Consider the following 17829-nt stretch of genomic DNA (forward strand, 5'->3'; position numbering starts at 1 on the left):
ATCCAGGCAGAGCCTATGGGCCAAATATCTTGACCCCAGTTACTAGCTTTAAATCTTTTCATCTTAATGACCAGTCAAAGAAACTTTAAATCTCAGTCAGCTCCTTAGCAAAAGGTGGGGGGGGGGGGGCAAAGAAGGGGAACATGAGTAATTGTGGTTCAAAGACATTTGCAATAATCTGTGATTTTACCCATAAGGTCAGGAAAATGTTCTCAGAGTATTTAGACATAGAAGAAAATGACCCTGGCTGTCTGGTGATGTAAATAACTTGTATTATTGAAAGGTCAAAACTTTTAACAAATGTGTCCACACTAAATAAAATGCATCTTTAAGACAGAAGTCAATATTCTACCTTGCATCCTATCTAATGGCCCTAATTGCTTACTTTTCTAAATGTATAACTTAACTGTTTTTTCAGGCTCTTTCCCTCTGATTTTTATTAAACAGGCATTTGCTTCTACTTCTGTGTGTGCTTTTACAACCTAAAAACCTTTGAGAAGGAGGTGGTGTTCACCTACTAAAACGGAAACTTAACCACACCTTTTATTTTTAAACAATTGGAAATAGGTTTTTTTTTTCCGTACAGTGTATTCTGATCATGGTTTCTCTTCCCCATCAAAAGTCCTTCCAGATCCACACTCTTTGCATTAAAAAGACAATGTTTTCTTCCATGTCTCAATATAGTTTCTGATTCAAACTTAACTAGACAGATGTTGGACTCAGAGCATATGCTTGTGAGTTTGACCTGCTGCTAATGTGTGAACAAGCAGCAGAAATGGCTGCTGGGAGAAATGCCTTGTCTGCCCTTGCCAGAAATAACAGAATCAAGAGGCCAAAAAACACAGCTGCCAGTGACTTGCAGTTTTACTCTTTTGGTGTTTACCTACATTTTCAGTGATTTATATTCGTGTGTGCAGAGCATATTTTTGCATGCCTCAAAAGTTTTTGAAGTTCCCTGGGACATAAGCCAAATAAACTGAGTTTGCTAACTCCAGATTTTCCCCAGAAGGTTCGGAGGGAATGAAGGATCAGGAAAGTTACCCAGGCTGTTGGAGTGTGTTATCCTTTCACAGAGACTATAAGGATTTACCTTACATTTACACAATGGAGTACTACTCAGCTATTAAAAATGATGAATTCATGAAGTTCTTGGACAAATGGATGGAACTAGGAAACATCATCCTGAGTGAGGTAACCCAATCACAAAAGAATGCAAATCGTATGCACTCACTGATAAGTGGATATTAGCCCAGAAGTTTGGAATACACAGATCACATGAATCTCAAGAAGAAGGAAGACCACAGTGTGGATACTTCTGCCCTTCTTAGAAGGGGATCAAAATACCCATGGGAGAAGATACAGAGACAAAGTGTGCAGCAGAAACTGAAGGAAAGGCCATCCAGTGACTATCCCACCTGGGGATCCATCACATATACAATCACCAAACGCAGACCCTATTGTGGGTGTCAACAAGTGCTTCCTGACAGAAGCCTGACATAGCTGTCTCCTGAGAGGCTCTGCCAGTGCCTGACAATTACAGAAGTGGATGTTCGCAGCCAACTATTGGACTGAGCACAGGATCCCCAATTGGAGGAGCTAGAGAAGGGATCCAAGGAGCCAAAGGAGTTTGCAGCCTCAAAAGAGGTACAACAATATGAACCAACCAGTACTCCCCAAGAGCTCTCGGGTACTAAACCACCAACCAAAGAGTACATAAGGAAGGACTAGAGGCTTCATCTGTATGTGTAGATGGCCTTGTGGGGCTGAGTTACTTCACTTGAGATATTTTCTAGTTCCATCCATTTGCCTGCAAAATTCATGATGTCCTTATTTTAAATAGCTGAATAGTATTCTATTGTATAAATGTACCATGTTTTCTGTATCCATTCTTCTATTGTGGGACATCTGAGTTGTTTCCACCTTCTGGCTATTACAAATAAGGACACTCTGAACATTGTGGAGCACATGTCCCTCTGGTATGCTGGGACATCTTTTCGGTATATGCCCAAGAGTTGTATAGTTGGGTCTTCAATTCCACTTAGTAGGGGGAAGAAAATAATCATGGGAGGTAGAGGGAGGGAGGGATTTGTGCAGGAGAGGGGAAGAGGAGGGGAAAGGGACACAGGATCAGGTATGGGGAAGGGAACAGGACAGAAGCCCAGAAGGCCAGCAGAATCAATGGAAACAGGCAGCCTCCAAATATGGGAGGTTGGAAGACCCTCTAGAAAATACCAGAGATGTGGGAGCTGAGAGACTCTGGGGACTCAAAGGGAGGGACATTAGATGAAGTGCCCAAAAGTGGGGAGAGGGAACTTAAAATCCATCTCCAGTAGAGCGTCAGAGCCTTAAGAGGGATGGTGTTACCAGCCTACAAATTTTCTGACCCAGAAGTATTCCTGTCTATAAGAACTGCAGGGACAAAAATGGAGTAGAGACTGAATGAAAGGTGCTCCAGTGACTGGCCCAACTAGGGATCCACCTCATGGGGAGACACCAAGGCCTGAAACTATTACTGGTGCTATGATGAGCTTAGAGACAGGAGCCTAGCATGGCTGTCCTCCGAGAGGCCCAATCACAGTTGCCTTAGATGCAGATACTTACACCCAGATATTGGACTAAAGTCAGAGAGGCCTATGATTGAATTGGGGAAGGAAGGAAGAAGCGAAAAGGGAGGATGACCTCATAGGAAGACCAGCAGTCTCAACTAATCAGGACCCCTGGCAGTGCCAGACACTGAGTCACCAACCAGGCATCATAGAAGAGCTGGTCTGAGACTGCTGACACATATATAGCAGAGGACTACCTGGTCTGGCCTCAGTGGGAGAAGATCTGCCAAATCCTCCAGAGAAATGCTGCAGAAACTTGAGGCTCCAGGAATAGTGGAGGCCTCGTGCTAGGAGATTATCCTCTTGGGGACAGTGGAGAGGAGAAATGGGATGAGGAACTGTGGGAGGGAGGACCAGGAGGAGGGGTCTATTGTAAAAAAAAAAAAAAAAGACAGAGGGATATAAAAACTGAATATGGAAGTCCAGAGTACTCTTTCTTAAAGTTTGTATTTCACACATTTAATGTATATTTAGATACTTTTATATTTTAGGATACATTTTTTCCCCGATGTTTCTAATCAGAAATAAAATTAAACAACTTAAATATTCTTCTTTGGGGATTCTTTGTAATTCTTTAAGAGCTGCAGTTTGTGGGTTCGAGAAGTGTTTTCAGGTGACACAATTATCTGATGAGGCTTTCTATTTCTTGTTTTCCTCTAAGAATGGAGACTAGTAAACTCCCCCATGCAGTATTCTGAAATTCCCGAGGCAGCTGCAGCTCTAGTTTCTCATGTCTGTAATATACTTTAAAATACTTCAGCATAGATAATGTGGTGCATCCATATAGGAGGGTTTGGATGTGTGTGTTAATTGATGCAGTTTGTTAACATGGGATACCCTAGTTATGAATGCCTACGTCAGAGCTTGTTCATCATCCCTTAGACTCACAGATCTAGGAATCTCACTTGGCTGAACATCAATCATCTGGTAGTTTCCAAAGGATTGTATAGGCTACATTATTTCATTTTCAATTATTGTCCAGTAAAAGCAATCTTATATTTTCTTTGTTGGAGGCAACTCTATGAATTTTAACCCATGTATGGATTCCTATAATCACCTCTAGAGTCAGAATTGAGATCATCACCAAGATTTGTTGTGTGTTTTATCCACGTAGAATCATAGTGTCCCCGTGATGACATTCACTGGGATGATGGGATTTTGTTTGTTTGTTTTGCTTTATTTTAAATAAATACTAGTGTCTAGGCTTTGTTCTCAATATTATATTGAGAAAGAGCTTGGAATTTCTGAACAAAGCAGCATGGGAAAACAAAAATAGAACAAGAAAATTACCAAGTGGCTAGCAATAGCTATTAAAGTCATCTAATAACTTTCATCAAGTGAATTGGCTTAAGCTTGTTCAGTTCATTGGAATGAACTCCAGCTTCTACACCAATATAGTGGGGCACGTGGCTAGATGGCCCCTGGTAGTGTAGCTGTACACCATAGTCACCACTGATCTGCTCATTTTTGATTTAATAAATTGCTCTGAAGTTAGGTGTCTTAGCTACTGCAGTGTACCCAATTCTCTGAAATCTAGCGAAGGCTGGGGTGATTTCTTTTTAGCTTGTTTTCTGAGTTTCTCATGACATACAATCAAATTGCTTCATCTGAAGGTTTGACCGGATTTTGAAGTTTCACTCGATCCAAGTTCTCTAGTGTTGCCTTTGCTAGGAAACACCACTTCCTTTCTGTGTGAATGTAAGCCTCCTTCAAACTCTGGCTCAATAGCCCCAGATTGGTGGGTGGGATGTTGATAGTCAGTGACCCAAAAGCCAGAGCAAGGAGGATACATTACCTTTTATGATTTGATCCTGAGTCCCACATGGTCACCACTATTAAACTATATGTTTCTTTACTCAGTAAAGCAATCTTTTGCACACTCAGGGGAGAGAAAGCTAGATGTCAGATTTCTCCAGCAGAAGAATTAGCTAGGGTTGAGGGTTGAAACCACCACAGATAGTAATTGGCTAGGGTTGAGGGTTGTAAAAGATATTTTGACAGCATTTATTGGAATGCCTAAGGTAGGGTAAAAGGGATAGCTCAGTTGGTAAGCTGCATGCCTTACAGGTCTAAGCACCTGAGTTTGATTCTTAGACCCCATATTTTAAAAATGTCAGGCATAGTGCTACTCACATATAATCCCAGTGTTATAGAGATGAACACAGGCATGTCTGTGGGGCTCAGTGTCCAGCCAATCTAACCTACGGGGCAAGCTCCAGGCCCAGGAAAAGGAATGAAAGATACTTTTTAATTTTAAAAGCAAGGTAGAGAACTCCCGAGAAATGAGATGTGAGCCCATCCTCTGAACTCCACATGTATATTTCCACATGTTTTTATGACTCCCCCTACTGACATGGAGGTACACATGACCATCTACAAACACTCATGCACATACATCTAAGCCATGCTCAGGCCTTGCAGAGCATTCATTCCAAATGCTAGAGGATTAAAGCTAGGAGAATTCAAAGTTCAAACCCAACCTGGGGAATACATTTAACAAGACCATGTCTTAAAATAAATCAATAAAAATTTTTGTAGATTACATAAACTTAACAAAAGTCAAATATCCACAAACATCAAATCTCTCAAAACTGTAATGAGTGAACAGTATAATTGTTACACATTATGGCCAGTATAATTGTTATACATACTCCAAATCTTCAGAGAGGAAGGGACATACCAAATCAAATGACATCATCAGATCTTGCTCAACCCTATGTTGCCCAGTGAACCAGTTCTTTAGAAGACATGTACTTTGGGGGCAATGCTGTATATGTGTTAATAGAAAAACAGAAGTGTGTTAACAGATAAACAGAAATGACATTTAATTTCAAGCTCCATTAGTAACATACAGAGAATGGGGAGAACAAGGTCAGCCAAGATGGTAAAGGACAAATATATTTTGTTTCCAATTATGTAAAATGGTGTATTGATGTAGCAGTCCAGAGACTGTTGGGTATTTGCCAACTAAAAAGTCAAAGGGATGATAACAAAGGAATAGGTCCATACCTGAAGACCCCAAGCTCTTGTTTCCTACTGAAATAATATTTTCACCAGAGTATTTAGGCCACATAGATTAGCATTCTATAGTTAGCAGGCCAGACATACCCTGCTTTCTGTTTACATAAAGTTTTATGAGAATGCAGAATCCTCTGTTTTGCACTCAGCATCTCTCCCAATGATGGTGGCAATGACTCGTCAATGCAGGTCACTATGCATCACAGCTCTTCAATAAGTATATTCCAACTTAAAAATCAGTTCCCAAAGGAACTGGCAGCTAAGGGGAGACCCAAAGCAATCATCCATCAAAAGGAAGAAATATGTACAGCTCTGGCAAAGGCTGCACTGGCTTCCCCATCACACTAGACCCCTCCCTTCCAAGTGTCCTGGGGCTAAGTATGTGTACCTTTGTAAGTACCTGTGTAAACTTCTGACACAATATATGAGCCTCTATATTATGAAACTCTCAGTTTATGAAGGTTCACCTAGGAAACTTGTCCAAATCTTACCTTGAAGGCAAACCAAAAGGCAACCCCTGCCCCCCATGGCCTGGAGTCATATTTCTAGCTTTGAAGGCTGCTACTAGTTCTACTAACATCCTTGAAAATATACTGGCCAATAAACACTGTTACAAGTTCTTCAGGGATGCCATGCTAAAATTGTCTTTCAAAAGCAATATCCTAAAGGGGAAATCAAATTGATACATGTTGAGTCATCTATCTGTTCTTCCTGCATCATGTGGTTTTTGCAAATGGAGGGGGTCTGCTGGTCAATTTCCAAATGAGAGAACAGGGCCAGGGCCTGTTATCTAGAACATCTTGGGAAGGTGTACTTGACTTAGACAAATCATGCTATTATAGTTCAGTAGAAAGTAAGTTAGCCGGCTAAAGAAGTCAGATGAGGGCTATATTGTGAAGAACTGTGTAGACCATGTTCAAAAGCTTGGGATTTTTCTCACATGTAATGGCAATTTCTTCAATAATTGCACAATGTTGAGCTTATCTTTAAAGCTCTGCTGGCTCAAACTTTAGAAATTAGAAGCAAGAAAGTGAAGAAAGGAGCAGGTAACTATTGATCAGTGGGAAAATGGAAGGCATCTGGTAGGAGTCTGTGGAATGGGAAGATAGAATTAATGATGGGCTTCATATGTATATTTGGCAAATTCTAGTGAATAGAAACACAATTTAGAAAGAGAAGGTTTTATTAGGTTTTATTTATTGAGAAATGTTTTTATAAGATACAAGTAAATGTAGTTTTAAAAATTATGACTTTGAAGGTAGTAGGACATAAAAAATTAGGCTGATCAAATGAATGAGACCTGGGAGTAGGGTCAAACAGAGACAAGGTCTCTGCCACAACACTCGAATAGAATTAGTGTTTAAAGGGGAGGTATAAAAAGCTAGCTCATTGACTGATTGAGTGTCTGAGTTAGAGTTTCCATTGCTGTGAAGAGACACCATGACCAAAGCATCTCTTACAAAGGACAGCATTTAATTGAGTCTGGCTTAGAGTTTCTGAGGTTCAGTCTATTATCATAATGGCTGGAAGCATGACAGCCTGCAGGCGGACATGGTGCTGGACAAGGAACTAAGAGTTCTACATCTTGATCCGAGGGCAACCAGGAAAGCTTGTTCTGCAGACAGCTAGAAGGAGGGTCTCTTTCTGCACTGGGTAGAGCTTGAGCCCTAGGAGACCTCAAAGCCCACCACCAACTCAGTAACACAATTCCTGCAACAAGGCCACACCTATTCTAACAAGGACACAGCTCCTAATAGTGTCATTCCCTGTGGGCCATGCATTCAAACACATGCATCTATGGGGCCAAACCTATTCAAACCACTACCCTTAGGGAACAGCCAGCCAGGAAATACATATGAAGGAATCAAGGAACAAACAGAACAGTTGTGGGATGGTATCTGAATGGAAGTGATATAAGCCACTCCTGTGCAATTTATGCAATATTATGAATGGATCACAATGTGAGCAAAGACATGTGCAAAATGATAAGCTCAGAAGAGGTAAAGATCTCAGATCTTTCAGTTGCAGTTCCATCAACCTTAAGAGAAATCACTCAGTGTTAAGGGAGCAGTAGGGATGGAAGAGGGTCCAGGTTACCTAGTTCCCACACTGTGACTGCAAGGGCCAAGAAGTGGGAGTGGGTGGGTGGGTGAGTGGGTGGGAGACTTTTGGGATAGCATTGGAAATGTAAATGAAATAAATACCTAATTTAAAGGAAAAAGAAATAATAAAGCACTTCTAAAACAGTCACAAAAAAAAAAAAAGAAATATTCTAGAATGGTTTGTGATTGTTGCTTTAATGGCCAGATTTACATATGAATTGTGGATATGACACTCATGTTTTACATACCTTTCTAGTTCAATTTCTTATTTCTAGCCCTTAAAGATAATGGAAATTATTAGCTTCTTCTTTCAAAGAAGTTTGATGATGAGAATTCAAGTGTCAATTAAAGCAGAAAAAGAAAGAAAAATAAAGCAGTTTGGGAAAGGCATTTAATAATTCATTAATTTATATTGTCCTATAAAGAAAAACCATAGATAACAAAGCACTAAGAAATTATATGCTTTAAAAGACTTATCCTTAACTTTTTATAAGTTTATTGATTATTACCCAAGTTTCAATGTGTTTCAAATAATTAAATACTGCAAAGGGACATTAAAAATACAAACTAATTTACCAAAATAATTGTATTCTGAGTATTTATGTACAATATAATACATTTTACATTACATATGGGGCTTTTATACATAAAGATGAGATTTGATTTATTGTTACTGGAAATCCAAACTAAATTTGAGCGGAACATTTCCTATGCATACATACACAATTGCTCAGCTGGGAAAATCAAAACCATACATGATTGTGGTTATTAGAAACTAAAATTACACTCATATGATAATAACAGAAAATGAAATTTGCTTTATTATTTTGAAAGTACCACACACAGATTAACGGTGGCCCAGTTCAATGTATTTAACAATATTGATGATGTAAACTAAAATATGTGCTCATTTCAGGGAAAACCTTTCAGTTTGAGTTTTCTTTTAAAGGATGCATTATTCTTGATAGCCATTAGAATGCCTCATACATAGGCAAAGGCAGGTCAATTCTGGGTAAATAGTAAAGCCGCTAAGGGAGGGGTGCCTATCCTAGTGCTATAGTTATTTTATCATATAGTCTGAAAAATAATCCTATTAAACTGTAGCTTCGCATGCTTTCCTATCCATAACTGTGAACCAAATGGTTCCACATCAAGGCACAGAGCTTAAGAGAGGAAAATATGCTGGAGCAAGTGGAGACTGACGAGCAAGCAGATAACCGATGGGGAGACGGGGAGTTCACCCAGGAAGCATCACTGAACATACTGCATCTATTTCTAAGTGTGTCAGCTCCTTTGGCCTCTCTGACAAGACAGAGTCCTTGAGACTTTCATAGGGGTATTAATATTATCCAACTTTCATACGTGATTCCTCTCAAGCAAGATAGCTGTGATTTTAAGAATTGCTACGTATTATTCAAAGTGACCTGAAAGTTTGAAAAAAAACTTTGTCCTGACACGCACGCACACACACCGACACAGACACACGGGCTTTCCAATTGATTTTCAACTGTACAGATGGCTCTCATTTGCCAACACTCTGCAGTAGTGACATTCTTTCAGAGCTGTATACAAGAACCTGCAAGAACAGCCACGAGGACACCAGCCATTCCCCTGATGTTTGCATATTGTTTTTCCATACACCTTTTTTTTTCTATATCTTGCATTTTATCTGAGATAAATAGTAGACTACCCGGAAGCCAGAAAACAAAATGGTACTGAGCTGAGACATGCACCAAAGCCAAGCACATCTTCCCACCATCGCTGGGAAATGAGATTCAGACCTGAAGGCAAGTCTTACTGCTTTTCTTCTTGTCCATGTATAACTCGACTATAAAAGAAGTTCTCACCTAAGGTATCAAAATATATTCATATAAATGTATAGCATTTCTAATAAAAAAGTTAAAAAAGTCTAAACCCTTACTTCTGTATGTAATTAAATACTCTAGAATTCAGTAGGCGGGATTTGTTTTAGAGCAGCTTGAGAAAAAAATCGTTGGCTGAGCACAGTCTAGAAACTGAGTCCAGTTACATTTCAGCTCTGCGATGTGATTTCTCAGCAACAGCAGCCCCGTCTTCTTCATCTTCCTCCTCCTCATAATGCTCCTGTCTTCCTTTAGGATGCGCCCTGTTGTGAACTCCTTGTTCTTCACCATCATTATTCTTATCATCAGGCTAAAAGACAAAAGAAAAAAACCATAACTAAGAGAGGATGTAGAGCTCGTGATTGATAATCTCTTTTTACCAAAGGATGCAACATAATTCATTTTGGACAAATAAAAGATGTGAAGAAAAATGATCTCATAAGCAGCACTGCTACAGCAACAATTTTCCAGTTATCATTATCTTTTTATAATTCTAGCTGGGCCAGATAACTTTGGCATTTCCTGAGAGATGCAGGGAATATATTGCTGGTCCCTGTCTGTGTGCATGTGTGTGATTTATATGTGTAAATGTGACATTCCAGATCAGAATAGGCAAACACATATATTCTATCACATGCATATATATGTATGTACATATATATATATATATATATATATATATATATATGTACATACATATATATATATGTATATATATATATATATGCAGCTAGGCACAATTGCATACACATGCACATGTTCAAAGAAATAAACATACATGTTCACCATATGTCTCTTCAACATTATGCTCCATTTCCCGTTTTTTCTCTTCAGTCAGATCTTCCTGAACCTAAGACAGAACACAAAGACTGAGTGCTGCTTTTCCATTTAAATACTTGTCACGAAATTATTCGATTTCTGAGATATTAATCCAAAACAGAACATCTTTACGGAAAGGAACTAAAATTAAAGTTGAAAAATGATGTAAGTCGAAATTTTGACTTGTCAACTAGGTGTGAAGAAATGTGTGATATGCCTCTGTAGAAATTATTGGCAGTTCCTGGCTGTTGAAGGAACAGGTGTCATTTTCTTCAGTGATGTAGCCACCGAGAAGATGCCTTTGCTCTGGTAAATTATCTCCTACACATGCTTGGGCAAGGAACTCTAATTAGACTCAGTGGGCCATACTTGAAAGGAAGACATGACAGCAGGAAGAAGATATGTTAAAAAGAACTGTCCAGAAGGAAAGGAAGTTGGATGAGAAAGGAGGGTAGGGAAGGGTAGTGGGGAGGAATGAGATTAAAATTCACTGTACAAATATATGAAACTGTCAAACAGTAAGAAAATTGTTACAATCTATATGGTTTTCAAAGGAAGATACTTAGATCCAAATTTCTTGTTTGTTTGGATATGAAATAATTCTACAAAGTCAACAGAGATGCAGCTCTGTTTACAGACTGTTATATTTCCTCTTCCAAATAGGAGAGATCCAGAAATCTATATGTCAGACAGGATAGAAGTCCTTCAAAGGCAAAACAGCCTGTCTTATGCTCTGTATACACCATATACAGTGTTATGCCTGCACGTACTACTGCTAGCCAGAAGAGGGCACCAGATCCCATTGAAGATGGTTGTGAGCCACCAAGTGGTTGCTAGGAACTGAACTTAGGACCTCTATAAGAGCAGGAGAAACCCAGAGGAACTTGAGCAGTCTTGTGGAAGAGGGGTCAGGGACAGCATAGGAAGAACTAACTAACTTGGGCCCGTGGAGGCTAACAGAGACTAAACCATCAACCAAAGGGCCTGGATGGGCTGGATGTAACCTCATTATGTATTTGTAGCAGATGTGCAGCTGAGGCGTGCTGGAAACTACAGAACTGAAGAAACAGGAGGGCATGGAAAGAGTGGTAAAGGTGAGCAGAAATTCAAAGTGAGCAAAACCAAAGACAGGCCAGTGGCCTGTTGCCATCTTGTCAGCATGCCCCCTGGACGTGTTTACCCTGAAGACACAGTAAGCCTGTGCTTAGCCAGTGACTGCAGATGGTTAGTCCAGCCACCCCAGGAGAAAGGTCCCTGACTTCTGTTCTTGTAGTGACATCATTCATAATGACTGTGTCTTGTTTTTTTTTTTTGTTTGTTTGTTTGTTTTTTGTTGTTGTTGTTGTTGTTGTTTTGTTTTTATCAACACTGAGTCTCTCTCTAGCCCTGGCTGTCCTGGAACTCGCTCAATAGACAAGTCTGGCCTCAAACTCACAGAGATCTACTGGCCTCTGCCACCTGAGAGCTGGGAGTAAAGATGTCACTCTGCCCCCTCCCAGTTATGACTGGGTCATAAGTCAGTTGTTATATTTAAAGGTTATAGCATGGTGACCTTCTGTCATTTTTCTATATTAATTTCCACCAAGAATTCTCTCATATTAACTCTATACTTCCAATTCTTAAAATACTTAACAATGTCAACCTTATCCCAGGTCTGGGTAAGCTGTAGTTAGAGTCCAAGAATAAATTATAAATTCTGTGATTCTGAAAAACTAAAGTGACTTCTCTGAAACTCAAACTTCTTATGCATAAAATAAAAATGTTGAATAAAAGGTCCACGGCCCCTGGTGTTTTTGTGTGGGTTGGGGGAGGCGTGGTCTGAGCACTGTGGATCTTTTTAAGCATCTAGTGAGAAAATGTCTAGCAAATGGGCAGAACCACTCACACAAGTCATCTTCAGCTGCTTTCCCTAGGACTATTTGTTTAAACAGGGGTTCCCCGAATATCACTATACACTTGGTGGAAGGTAGAGCTATGGAAGGGCTCCGATTTCTAGGGCCCCTGAAAGATAAGATCCAATTTCCTCCAGGGCAGCTTTGGTCTAGGTATTTGTATGTTTTAGGAACTTCTCAAGGTGACTCTTGGTCACAGTTGAGACAGAACACTACTTCTGGGAGTACAATGGATGTTAGTTAAGCATGTCTGGCTGGGGAGATAACAACCTTTGTAAAAATGTTTTTCCCTTTCTCTACTCGCTGGATGTATTGTAGATATTTTAGCTTATGCCCCAGTTGTCATTTCAATTATAGCTGAGAACTGATGATTTAAATGGGGCTTTCATTTGGGGAATCAAAACATGATATTCTATAATATTCTCGCCATTGAGACAATAGACTCTTACAAATATAAAAGTAATGCATTCATCATGTTTGAGACAAAATTAACACAAGCTCATCTTAATTCCATTACTAAGTAAGAACAGATGATATTGTGCCTCTGAGCTTAACAATATGCTTAAGCTACTAGGCCCAGGTCAAAAGTTCCCCTTTGATCATTTACATCTTCCACAACAGCCTGCCTTACTACCCCACTAAAGCTGGCACCAAGTCTCATCGAACACACCCCAGTGCTGCTCCTTTTCATTTGGAGCCCTGAAATCTGTGCTTTTGAAACTGGAGAAAAGAATTCTACCAGATGGGGGCAAACCTTGTATCTGAACTTAGTGTTCGTTCCCTATCTTGTGCCATCATTTGGTAAAAAAAAAAAAAAAAAAAAAAAAAGCTGTTCTTCATATGAGCGAAATGGTGCACCTAGCTAGGAACCAGGAGGAATCCTTTTCAGACGTTAAGCCTGGAAGGATCCAGAGATTGTGGCATGTGACAGTGAAAGGCCTTCAGCATTAGCTACAAACGGCTGATCTGCAAGGTCTAAGAGCTGTGCCCATTTCAGAGTTACTCTTCCCTCTCCCTCCCTCCCTCCTTTCCTTTTTCCTCCCTAGCAGGGCCTCATATCCCTGGATGGGTTTAAATTCACCATGCAGCTGAGAACAAGCCTGAACTTCTGACTCTCCTGTCTCTATTCCCAAGGTGCTGGGACTATAACTGTGCACCACCACACCCAGTTTATATGTTGCTTGCAACAGAACTTGCTGGTCAAGAGCTCTACCAGCTGTGCCACACCACGCCCTCAGCTCTGGAAAAGTTTCTTGACATGTTGCTCATGTGACTGGGTTACATTGGGTGTAGGGTGTGTGCTCCTCTGGGTTACATTGGGTGTAGGGTGTGTGCTCCTCTGGGTTACATTGGGGGTAGGGTGTGTGCTCCTCTGGGTTACATTGGGGGTAGGGTGTGTGCTCCTCTGGGTTACATTGGGGGTAGGGTGTGTGCTCCTCTGGGTTACATTGGGGGTAGGGTGTGTGCTCCTCTGGCTACAGAATGGGTGCCATTAACCTTTTACTTCTCTCTGAGAATATTCTTATTAATTTGCTTCTTTTGTTGAACTAGAGTCATGAAAGTATTCAAATTGTTCATGAACTCATTTAAACTGTTTTCAACATTTAAATACTTTAAAATACCTAATACTTTTTAGTTATGTAATAATGTCTCTTCTCTCAAATGTGGATAAAACATCTAGAATGCTCTCCTATGAGAGAAATATTGCAGTAAATATTTTTACTGTAAAAATTGTAAATGAATAAACAAGGAGGGCTGGTCAGGAACCATCAGGTTTGCATCATAGAAAGATGACATGGCTGGAATAAAAGAAAAGGTAGTGAAAAGCTGGGGGGGGGGGGCGTAGCACAGTCAGTGAAGTGTTTGCTGGGTAAGCAGTTGGACCACAAGTCAATCCTCAGAGTCTACATCAAAGGTCTCACTAGTGGCATGCACATAATCCCAGCTCTGGTGAGGCAGGGACAGGCAGCTTCCTGGGGCTTTCTGTATAGACAGCATGTCTATATAATGAATGCCAGGCCAACCTTACTCCTGAAAACAAAGGTGGATGTCCCCAGAGAGCGAAATGCCCTCTGGCCACCACACTCATGAGAATACATGTGAATCACATTTGTGTTCCCACTCATCAGAACATACACATGTACACACACACACACACACACACACACACACACACACACACACACACGTACGCACACACCAAAAGCTCTTTTTCTCCCTTCCCTTCCTTTGCTTCCCATTCTCGAGCCAGGAAGTCTGATGATTATAGCTCTGACAGATGTAAGGCCGATAGGATACAATTCTCAAGGACTAAATACTAATACCAATACATCTGAGTGATGTCTTGGAGGGAGGGAAACTGAGGGCTGTTATAAGTCTACAGCTCAGCAGCTCTAGAGCAGCTGGAACACCCAGGCTAAGAGATGATGGGAGTGAAGCCACTTTGGAATTTCACTGTATTTATAGTGCACGGATACTGCCCAACCACACACACTAAAACAACGAACGGATCCACACTTTTAGTTCACTGCTCATATTGCTACAGGCTGCTCAGCTCCTCATCTCTGTTACTGGTGCTTGAAAAAAATGTGACATCTACTCTTCTCCTTCCTGTATAGAAAGTCTGGGAACACTGGAAAGATCTGGCAGAATTCAAAGCAGCCAGGGATGCTCAGTGGACAGGGAGGCAGTTAAGGGAAAGAAAAGCTTTTTGGAGAGTTTCAGGAAGTAGTCCTACGGGGTGTGTGTGTGTGTGTGTGCGTGTGTGTGTGTGTGTGTGAGTGAGAGAGACAGACAGACAGACAGAGAAAGAGAGAGAGAGAGAGAGAGAGAGAGAGAGAGAGAGAGAGAGAATCCAGAGCTAATGCAACAGGGGGTCAAAAAGTATAGTCACTGACTTTTTATAAGACTTCAAGGAAGGGCATGGGGCTTTGTGCAACAAGGCAGTGTTATAACCCCAGAAGAACTCAAGGAGAGGAATCCTGGGCACAAGGGAGGGGAAGGATGCCCTCTGAGAGAAGGTTGCAGAGGAACAGAACAAGCCTCTGGCTTGTTGCATGCCCTTGCTGGTATTTCTTGTCCCTCGGTCCCTATCTATCCCGCTCCCATCTCAGGATCACTCTCCTTCATCTTAACTGATGAGACTACAGAGCTGCGAAGGAACCCGCAAACACTGATTAAACTTTTATGTTCACCCTTCTGAATTTTTCAAAGGAAGCCAAGGTGAACCCTTTCTTTCTTATCTTAATCCCTCAAGGCTGCCCCCGCCACATTTGCCATAAGGAAACCAAGGACTAGACATCCTGTTACAGGAGCAGTCCTGATGAATCGCTCTCTCCAGCAAATGTCTTCATAGTCAAGGCTGCTCCTTTCTCAGCGCTCTTCCCGGAAAGACAATTTCTGCGTTTTCATGAAGACAAACAGCAGGAAGGGGAATGTGACAGAATGCTAAGCTCACGCCTGGTACACAGAGCATGGCTGGGGTTATGAAGAGCCGTGTGCTTTTCTCTTTTCCTGGGAACGGCACGAGTTTTAGCACTGGCTCTACAAAGCTGACAGGGGCAGGGAGAATGAGGCAGAGACTCGGGAAGGCAGCCGAGAGTGCTGGAGCAGAGCACAAGCCCTCTGAACTTGCTCTCTTCTCAGGGGCAGCCTGTCTTTGGTGGTCCTATGTCTACCTGCCTATCTGCCCTTTCCTTCAGGGAGAAGGCTGTGTGTTTGCAAGGTACTGGTTATGAAGTTGCTCTTAGGGCTTTGACTTGGGAAATACTGAGTTATCTGCAAAGAGAATAATTGTGGGGCTTTTGACCTGACATAAAACATATTCCCTGTGGCAGTTTGAAGAAAAAATGGCAGCCACAGGTGGATAGGGAGTGTCACTATATGAACGGAAGAAGACATGTGGCCATTTTGGAGTAAGTGTGACATTATTGGAGGAAGACTGTCACTAGCCATAGGGAGGCTTTGAGGCTTCAGACGCTCAGGCCCAGTGGCTCACTCTTCGTGCTGCCTTCAGATCCAGATGTAGATAGAACTCTCTGCTGCCTCTCTAGCACTCGGTCTAACTGTATACTGCTATGCTTTCTGCTCTGAATAATGGATTAAACTTCAGAACTCTAAGCCAGCCCCAGTTAAATGTTTTCCTCTGTAAAAGTTGCTGTGGTCATGGAGTCTCTTCACCATAATAAAATACTGAGACATGCTCACTCATAGGAGTTCACTCAGGAGACAGCTGCAGAACACAGGCTCTCACACACTGAACTCACCAGCTATCTAATTACAGGAATACGATACTGTGATAGGTTTTTTTTGTTTTGTTTTGTTTTGTTTTTGTTTTTTTGTAAGATTCACTAGTGATTATATGCCAAAAGTTTATAATGGAAATAAAATTAAAATTAAAAATTAAAAATTAGATCTAATGTATTTTGTTCAAATGAATCCCAGTCCTTTTCATATTTTACCTCCTCTTTTCTCTTCCTTTTGGTGGGGGAGGTGTGCTGGAGACTGAACTCAAGGCTTCTCCCTTGCCAGGTGAACCTCACTATTAAGCTTAATTAAGAAGTTGCATTCCCATGAGGGAAGAGACTGGTATTCATTCATATGAGAATGAAAGACTGGCCCATCTATAGAAATATTTACTCTGAGTTAGACGTTACACTCCGTGGGGTGTAGAGGAATTTTAGTCCAGCAACAGAGCTACTCTGTTAAGGGATCCCATACAAAGCCCTAGGTCTGTGTGACTCGGCTGGACTGCAGACACACCACACACCTTTAATCCTTCTGGCTGGCATACAGACGCACCGTTAGCACACACTTTTAAAGTAAAATTACTTTATAGAAAGAAGCAATCGTGTTGGACAGTGATGCCTAATTGAGAATCAGAGACAAATCAGAGAAAGATCTGGCAGAATGAGTCAGATACAGGACGCACCCAAGTGTCAGGAGAAAAGTTATTTAGGAGCAGTGCAGGGAGAGAAAGTTGAAGTGCATCTGGAGTTGAGTCAGTTGGGAGTCCGTACAGTGACTGCAGTACAGTGGGGTTGGGTTTGTCTGTGAGTTCATGAAGGTCAGCCGAAGAAGTTGAAGCCCGAGAAGAAGAAGGAGCCAGAAAATTAGAACAAATTGCCGGAGTTAGTTTGAAACCAAGCAGAAGAATTCAGTCACAAGCTGAAAGAAGCCAATTTGAACCAGTCAGCTTGGAGAGGAGTTCGAGCCAGATCTGCTGAGTTGAACCAGCCAGCCAGCTTTCAGAAAGAACTAGAAAGGGTGAGCTTATTTAACAATAAGCTTCCAAGATGACAACCACATCAGGCGAATAAAAGTTACTTTCACAGTGGGGAATTTCTGTGACAGGCAGAGGGAAGATTCCATAGAGAAAGCTCTAGGAGTCAGACCATATTCCCCCAGACATGCAGAGCCTTGTTCTCTCTTTGATGAGAGAAAATAGATGTGTGGATACTCTCAGAAAGATCACATGAATTTCAGTCTGCTACAGTTCTTCTCGATTCCAAATCTGTGGTCATTTAAAATT

The 17829-nt window shown here is 41.1% G+C and overlaps 1 protein-coding gene across 3 annotated transcripts in view; it reads right to left on the reverse strand.

The window, feature by feature from the left end:
* Positions 1-7903: 7903 nt before the first annotated feature.
* Positions 7904-17829, reverse strand: part of Golim4 (golgi integral membrane protein 4) — an 80774-nt gene continuing 70848 nt past the window's right edge. For 2 of the 3 annotated variants that reach the window (NM_175193.6, NM_001291069.1), the window contains 2 exons: positions 10367-10438; positions 7904-9898 (listed from right to left, as the gene is read on the reverse strand). In NM_175193.6, coding sequence (NP_780402.1) covers positions 9752-9898; positions 10367-10438 — 219 coding nt within the window. In that variant the 3' untranslated portion in view covers positions 7904-9751. The remainder of the gene's footprint in view (positions 9899-10366; positions 10439-17829) is intronic. The other variant, XM_006502145.2, reaches the window with a different exon arrangement.

The sequence above is a fragment of the Mus musculus genome, chromosome 3 (assembly GCF_000001635.26).
Source record: "Mus musculus strain C57BL/6J chromosome 3, GRCm38.p6 C57BL/6J".
Taxonomy (NCBI): Eukaryota; Metazoa; Chordata; class Mammalia; order Rodentia; family Muridae; genus Mus; species Mus musculus.